Source organism: Alexandromys fortis, unplaced genomic scaffold, assembly GCF_014885135.2.
Source record: "Alexandromys fortis isolate MF-2015 unplaced genomic scaffold, M_Fortis_MF-2015_v1.1 scaffold_8_9099976_23576923, whole genome shotgun sequence".
NCBI lineage: Eukaryota > Metazoa > Chordata > Mammalia > Rodentia > Cricetidae > Alexandromys > Alexandromys fortis.
This window is the reverse complement of record NW_026067899.1, coordinates 12840617-12849090: the sequence shown is the minus strand read 5'-3', so window position 1 is coordinate 12849090 and position 8474 is coordinate 12840617. Positions and strand designations below refer to the sequence as shown.

General features: G+C 42.0%; 1 protein-coding gene across 3 annotated transcripts in view; it reads right to left on the bottom strand.

Annotated features, from left to right (window-relative positions):
* Nucleotides 1-246: 246 nt before the first annotated feature.
* The window catches only part of Cytip (cytohesin 1 interacting protein), a 62140-nt gene continuing 53912 nt past the window's right edge, over nucleotides 247-8474 (bottom strand). For all 3 annotated transcript variants that reach the window (XM_050123786.1, XM_050123795.1, XM_050123775.1), the window contains 2 exons: nucleotides 5327-5393; nucleotides 247-936 (listed from right to left, as the gene is read on the bottom strand). In XM_050123786.1, the coding sequence (XP_049979743.1) occupies nucleotides 467-936; nucleotides 5327-5393 (537 nt within the window). In that variant the 3' untranslated portion in view covers nucleotides 247-466. The remainder of the gene's footprint in view (nucleotides 937-5326; nucleotides 5394-8474) is intronic.

Genomic DNA, 8474 nt, shown 5'->3' with positions numbered 1-8474 from the left:
TGCGAAGGCTGCCCCCAGAGGCTACTGATGAAATTAAGCAAACAATAAGTTTTGTAGTCTACCAAATTAATCTATCGAAGGCAACCCAATAATTATATTCTGTCACTCCATGTTCACACTTGACTCCAAAGAGTTCTGTTTTTTTTTTTACAAGCATAGTCAGTAAAATAAATACTTTTGTACTTTTGTGGCCAGTATTAGAATGAACAGGCATATTATTTATTATGTTATTTAATCTATTGCTTCCCCCCCCCCGATGTCTGCTTAAAACTTGAGCTGTACTGGATGAAATTAAAATAAGACCAAAAAATAACAATGTAAGAACATGAAGGTCGATGCTGCTGTGAATTGGGATGTGAACTTGGCAGTTAGGCTGTATTCCTCCACCAAGCCAGGTGGAGCTCATCTAGGCAAGTAGAGAGAGAATTGTGAGCCCAGCCGATTCAAAGGGTCTCTGCCACACCCATCAGAAGCGACTCTCTTCCTCTTCCACTGCACGATGAAGGCCAGGAATGAATTTCAAAATCTGCTTCCGGACACTTCCCCGTCTGCTTTTCCGAGGCAGAGTCCCAAACATGCTTGAGTAATTGCCTTCCCACAACGGGGATAAGGAGCCACTGCTGGTGATACTGATGCTTCGGTTTCTCCTGGAAGAAGCATTCCTCAGAATGTCATCTCCGTCCTTAGAGAGAAAGCACTCGTCATCCGTGCTGGTTTGCCGGCTGAAGGCGCCCCGGCTGGAGTCCTCAGACACACTTGTCCGGTAGCCATCCTCACTGTCCATGGTCAGGGAGCTCAAACGGCTCTTACAGCTGCTGCTCTCACTGGGCAGTCGGTTTTGGTCCAGGACAGCTGGTCCTGGCCCCAGCAGGTTTCCAAACAAGGACAATTCATCCAGGTCCATGTTTCCCAAGCTTTGGGAGTTAGCCGCATCTCCTACGATACAGAGAAGAGTCTATTGTGGGATGGATAAGACCACCAACTCCCCCCAAGAAAGCACACCCAACTTGGAAGAAGCAAGAGAAGAAGGACAAACACTTTGGTCTGAGTTTTCAACTGCTGCACAAATATGGTTAGTTTTCCAAACTAGCATCCATGACCTAGCTCCTAAGGAAAGGGTCATGGGCATTAGAACCTAGAATAAATTAAAGCAAGATATTTCATGTCCATAGCTTAAATGTGGAATATACTCCAAGAGCTTCATGTAGTGATGCTATTGGGAGATGATGAGAAAGAACATTAAAAGATACAGCCTCCTGAGAGGGTTTAGGTCACTGAAGATGTGCTCTTGATTACAGCTTCTGTGTCCTGGTCCGATTTTTTTTTTCTCACACTGCAATTGCCAACAGAGCTTTTTTATTCTACTGAGTGCTTCTGTCATGATGAGCCACGATGTGCCCAGGCCTCATGGACTGAAACCTCCAAACTCTGAGCCAAGTAAAGCTTTTATTTCTGTAAACTAATTTATCTTAGTGGCAGCGAGCAAGCACGCTTGATATGAAATCAGTTCCACCCAACTGACATGATGGCAACATGACCCTGTGAACCTCCAAGTGTTAATTTCTTAAGCTGTGTAACCCTGGAAACTTTTATGAAAATACCTCACAGAAGTGAGGTCAAAATAAATGCTCCGAGAAATGCTTCTCTGACTCTCACCAGTTGTCTTTAAAAAAGAATCATTAGTTTGTTATCAAGCCATTTAAGGTATGATGTGGGATTCCCCTCTGTATGCTGTAAATATCATTGGTTAGTAAAGGAACTGCTTTGGGCCTATAGCAGACCTATAGGGGAACACAGATAGGCAGGGGAAACTAAATGGAATGGTGGGAGGAAGGAGGCAGAGGGAAGCCGTGTAACTTTGCGGGAGACAGATGCCAAAACTTTAGCCAGTAAGTCCCAGCTACATGGTGATACACAGATTACTAAAAATGGGTTAAATTAAAATATAAGTGTTAGCCAATAAGAAGCTAGAGCTAATGGGCCAAGCAGTGATTTAATAATTTATAATTATTTTTATTTTATTATTTTTTATTATTTTTTTATTTATTATTTATATTTAATTATTTATTATTGTTTTAATTATATTTATAATTAGATAATACAGTTTCTGTGTGATTATTTTGGGGATGAGCTTCCTACTACAAAGGCATATGGCAGAACAGTTCCAAAGCAGATAAAAGACTTATGAAGTCAATTACACTGTTCACTCTTAACATTCCAAATTTCCTCCTGGAATGACTGGGAGTCCTAGAATGGTGCTGAGCTTAGAAAGCATCTCTGTCCTTCAAGTATGTGCCTCCAAAAACCGTGTTCTATCTGCTAAGCCTGGTGTTTCCATCAATGCTTCATAACCCACAAACGGGTTCCCCAAACTGAATGATGAGTCACACCCTGTCCTGCCCCACCAGATTCTCATCACTCGGTCAGCTAGTGTGCTCAGAGAAGCATAACTGAGAGCGTGAGATGTCAAGTATGCCACAGGCTGTCCTGCCCCACCAACTTCTCATCACTCGGTTAGCTAGTGTGCTCGGAAAAGCATCACTGAGAACGAGAGATGTCAGGTACTTCTCAGGCTGTCCCATGTTACTCATCTTTACTCAGTTCTCCTGTGTCTTTTCTTGGCAGCCCAAAGAGATACTGTTCTTATTCCATTTAATCTATGAGGTCAAGTGCAGCCCACCTGCATGGTACTTTCCTTTCTGCTACTACAACTTGCTTGGTCTCATCTTACAATGAGCTGATATATCTGGATGGAATAGCAACTGTTTTTTATAAACCCTCATATTCTGGGTGCTCCGTCTAGTTCTAGAGAGAGCAGATGAATGAACACCCTCAAAAAATAAGCAACAATATTGTTTCTAATATTAGATCTATTTATGAGTTCCTGTACATGTGGGTAATGTATACACAGGGCTGCTTGGAAACCATCAGTAGGCAAAGGCTTCTGCAATATTCCATGACTATGAAAACCAGGAAGTTGAACAACAAGGCTTTGAGGAAGACTTTGTTACTCTCTCCTTCAAAAAACAAACAAACAAAAAATCCACAACCTTTTGATTCCTCAAAATGTAGTGTGACAGAGCTGGGCGTGATGGTACATTCCTGGAATGTTACCTAGCATCAAAAAGGCTAGCAAAACAGCAACAAAAATGAACTGAAATTCATAAAAAGAAAAAGTAGGTCAGTGAGATGACTCAGCGGGTAATGGCCAACCTAATAATCTGAGATCAATCAAGGGGACCCATGTAGTAGAAGGAGAGAACTGACTCTTGCAAGTTGTCCCCTGACCTTCACATATACACACTGTGGCACAAAACCTGCATGTGAGCACAAACACACACACACATGCAGTTTAAATAAATAATTTATAAAAGAGAAGGAGCTCATACAAATTTCAAATTTGCCTACTAAAAAATGCAAATCAAATCTCTGTACTGTTATCAATGACTAAGTGATGACTACGGGTTTATAAGGAGCTCCAAAAAACAATCAATCAATAAATAAAAGACTGTAAGAGACAAAGTAGAATATAGTTAGATAGATATTCATCAAAAGAAGACATGAAATTGGCCAATAGATACATGAAAAAATGTTTGGCGTCATTAATTAACTGGTAAACACAAATAAAACCACAATGACTCGCCTCACCCCTATAAGAATGTTTATACCAAAAGGACACAAGATCAAAATTAATGGTGAAGGTGTGAAAAATAGACAACCCTCCCACAGTTAATTTACCATGTGAAATAGTATGTAGGCCACACACACACATACAATCACACACACCCCTATCATAAAATCCAGCAATGCTACTGGTACATGTATGTATATCCATAGGAAACATAATCAGTGTATCAACAAAACCCGCACTGACATGTTCATTTTATTCCCATTCACAGAAGCCAAGGGATGGGCTCTTCAAGACACCTGTTGACTGACAAATGGAAGGAGAAAATACAGTCTGTGCAGAGTGGAATACCACTTACTCATAAAAAAAGTGAGAAATTTCGTTATTTGTGATAGTGTGGGCATGGAGATTGTTATGTTAAATGAAGGAGTCCAAATAAATACAAAAACAGAAATATGAAATGATTTCAGTTCCATGCACTATCTGAAAATCTTTGCTGGTATAAAAGCTGTTGAGAGCACAGTGGTGGTTACCAGAGGTTGGGCAGAGGGAGAGAGAGGGGAGAGGTCACTGGAAACCCTGATCCATGATCACTAGTCACAACTACATAAGGGTGAGAACTTCGGTGTACTTTAAATGGTGGGGTAACTACAGCTAACAGGAGCCTACTATAAGCTTCCAAGAGCTAGAAGGAAGGAAGGAAGGAAGGAAGGAAGGAAGGAAGGAAGGAAGGAAGGAAGGAAGGAAGGAAGGAAGGAAGGAAGGAAGGGACAGTGTCTGAGGAGTTAGTTTATCTAGACTTAAACATCATGTAATATCCACAGCACAGCACATCACATGATATCCATCACCAGATACAATTTGTTTGTTTGGTTTTAAGCAATTTTTAGATGGCAGCTTTTTCTGCAAAGTATTACAATTTGAACAAATATTCCAGGAGCTAAATAGAGGTTAGGGCAGAGTGTTTCTAAAGAAGAGTTGGCCTACATTCCAGCCTTACAGCTGGTAACTTCAGGACATTACTTGTACAGAGACTTCCTTCCTGCCAGCTATGGTGGTTCATGCCTGGAATTTCAGTGTTTCTGAGGCTGAAGCTTGAGGATGCTTACTGGGGCTGCATCATGATCACCAGGCTATGCAGGGCTATAAGTAGGACACTGTCCCAACTGACCACCCAAAAAAGAAGTTTGCTTTCTCAAGTAACACAGCAAAGAGAAAAGCAGCTAACTAGATTCAACTCCTTGCTTCAACATGCATAGATAGCAAGTGTCTGTTACCAGCATAATAGTCTTATATGTCTGACTTGGTCCTGAGAGTCTCCGTATAAATGCAATCCATATAATTCTATCTATAAAAGATGTAGCTATGACAGTTTTGAATAGCCTCAGCCAGAACACCAGGCAATGCTATCTGCAGCTCTTCTGGAATTATTGGTGACCTATTGCAAGTGTGTTTATTCCTATGTCCATACATGTTTTCACACGCACATGCACTACATGTGGAGGCGTGTAGCTTGCCTCACCATCCTCCAAACACACGGGTCACGCCAGTATTCATCCCAGCAAAGCACAGACTAGTGTCCTTCATCAGTGCTAAGTAGACTTTTACTGTAATAGTGATCATCTTAAAATATTTGGAGGCAGAAATACAGAGAGGGTGTGATGAGAATGTGGTTTCCTGACAGGAAATTGAGCTTACCATGCAGCAGGCGCTGTTCCTGTAAGTGCAGAGACCTGAGCTCCACCCATTTTTTCTTCAAGGTTTGCTGTGAGAAATACAGAGAGGAAAGTTCTGAGTCTTAGGAAATCCCAAGGAGGCAAGGCAGTGGAGACATACAGCATGGCCAGCTACTCTCTTTCTTTAAAGCTTTCTGCTGAATTACACATGATATTAGAAATTCTGATTGCTCAAAGGTCAACAAGTATTCTCTTCAAAAACTAGAAAACCAATGAAGGTCATGTAGTTCTATATTTCTAAAATATAGAACCAGATTGCTTTTCCACATGGAGGATACAGATAACATGGAATAAAAAGCCCAGAGTCTTAGGGATGAAGAAGTGAACAGATGTAAAAGTTCATACCAACAACTAAAGATTAGTAAATACCACCATCAATCATAGTCTGGGCTCTGAATTAATTCTCTTATTGGACATTTACCTAGAACACACTTACGCAATTCTAACTTTATTGTTTGTTTTGAGATATAACCTGGTAAGCCCAGGTTAACCTTGAGTCTTGATCTTACTATGTAGTTGAAGATGATATTAAACTTTGGATTCTCCTGCTTTCCCGAGCACATGCTCCACCATGCCATTTATGACGTTCTGGGGAGCAATCCCAAGGCATGATGCTTGTTAAGCAAGCATTCTACCAACTGAACTGTTTCCCCAGCCCATACCCAGACTTCACAACTCTCTTTCCTTGGCTGCTGTGGCAAATGAAAAGAGTTACCCTCATGAGAATGAGGAGACCTTGGGAACAGGCACCCAGTACACAAGGCCTGGCCTGGTCCAGTCACAGAGCAGCCAAGTCAATGGAAGTTAAAGCCAACTGGGAAGAAGCCATATGGACAGGCAGGTGTGACATGCTCACTCTGCTTCCTGTTTCCTGCCCCCTGTTTTACCCCTGCCTTTGGCATTTTAGGTCCCCATAGCAAGGCCAGCATGTGGGCACAGGTCACACTTGCCAAGGACATTTGCCCACAAGAAAGATGGCCTAGTTGGAAAAGAGAAATACTTTGCATGCCATCACCTGGAGGGAGTAAATGAAGATTAAAATAGAAAGATTATTTTTAATGTACATTTGAAAGGAAATGGGAGGAAGAGAGGAAAATAAAATCTCAAGAATATCATTAAACGAGTAAACGGAGTAAGGGTCATTCCTCAATCTGGAGAACACTCAGTCTGTCTCACAGCAGCATTGGAAGCAATTCTATGGCTGCCAATATTCAGCCAAATAACAAAGCAACTAAATGCTTAGCACAGTTCATTTGTTTTTCCCTCCGCATCGTGATATCATTCTATAGTAGTTATGGGGCTGGCAGCATCCATCACTGCTCTTGTCATGTTACAAGACTAGAGTCATGAGAAGTCCAGAACCAGAGGCTCATGGAGCACAGGGCAGGCCAGAGCTACCACGTGTACCTCCCTACACATGTCTTCTTTGCTAAAGGTATTTATCTCCTACTAGAGAATAGAACACAGGAGAGGAATAGGAACGGTCAAAACTCAAAACGCAAGGACAAAAATGTTATATCTGAATTTACTTTGCAAAAGTACATGGCCAGAGCTTTCCAAATGGTTTATATTTGTGGCAGAAGGTTTAATGGTCACCGGTTTGCTGGTCTAACCTGGTCATCTAAATATGCCATGACTTACACCAAGAAAATATAAGTAGAAAGAGCAGAGATACCAAAGTGACTGTTTTCTGTGTGAAACTGTTCTCTACTAGCCTCAGGGTGATTTCTGTCTGCGTTACTGCCATCCCAATCATACATTCAGAAAGATCTCGATTTTCTGTATCAGATGAGTGGTAAAGCGTATGTGAATCTGGCCATGGGATACCCCATGATGAGCCTGGACCCATACATGGCAGGGAAGGCATGGATGAATATTGCTTAATGGATATATAAGAGAACAGCTTCCTTAAAGCAACCCTCAGCTATCACATGCGGAGTCGGTTCCAGCTATGGTCCCAGTCTTTTCATTCTACACAAGGCGAATAACGTTTCTCCTGGCCGCTTATCTTTTCACTGTAGTCTTACAAATAATGTGCCATCAATTGTCATAATTTGGCTGTAGGATGGAAAATAAAATTTCACTGAAGCAAAGTATTTCTCTATGCATCAAACCAGTGTAAGAAGTAGCAGAGATAGATTCAAAGCTTGCTCCTTTAACTAGTCCACTATTTGTGCTAAGCATCTGAAGCATAGGTTAAGATAAAAGAAATCCCTGAAGATGTGACTCAGAAGGGACAACTGCTTCTAGAGGAGAGCAGAGACTGGGGCTCTAAAGAGTCTTTGCATCTGGAATGTTCACGTGTATAGAATGCAAAATAAATGTCATCGAGTAGAGGGGAAGTCAGCCTGACTTTAGTTATAGGTCAGACAGTGATCTCCGCCTTGAGGGCTGCACATCTCATCATTGAAGATTAGTTGTGAGACATAAATGCAGGATGGAAAACAGAAATGAACTTCAAGATACATCAAGCAGAAGCATCAAGAGTTAGCTAGGAGTTTAGATCCTGCGCTAATACGTGGTTTAAATGTGTCCACTTAACACAAAGAGCTCAGCCAAATTTCCTTCCTGACAAATGAACCCTGGCAGAGTATTAGGCACTGAGAAAAGGAGGCTGATAAAAGCTACTAGCAGCTGGAGGCGCCTTAGGAGACAGGAACACAGCAATGTCTCATAATCTGAGCCACACAGTGCGTTCGCTTTCTGAGAGAGGTAGTCAAGCTGCCAGACCTGGCCCTGCAAGAGAAGCTTTGAAGCTCAGTGTGGAGGATATTGTACAATTGTCCCATGGAAATGAAGAAGCTGACACTCAACTCCAAAACATCCTCAGATGTTCAATTACAGGAACGGCATGTTACTCAGTGTTAGGAATATTTCTTAGTCTACCCTCTCTGCTAAGGCAAATAATTCCTCCCGGGTGGCACCAGGAAAGTATGGCAAGGGGAAGAGAGAGAGAAAAGGGGAGACCACATGAAACCCGAAGACCACGTGTACATTCTCCAGTAGCCTGTGGGAATGGTCCTGACCCTCTCTGGGAAGGAGATCTCTGCTTGTCGGGCTTTCTTGACCCTCCCCTAGGGAGGGGTCACTGCTTGACAGGCTTTCCCGGA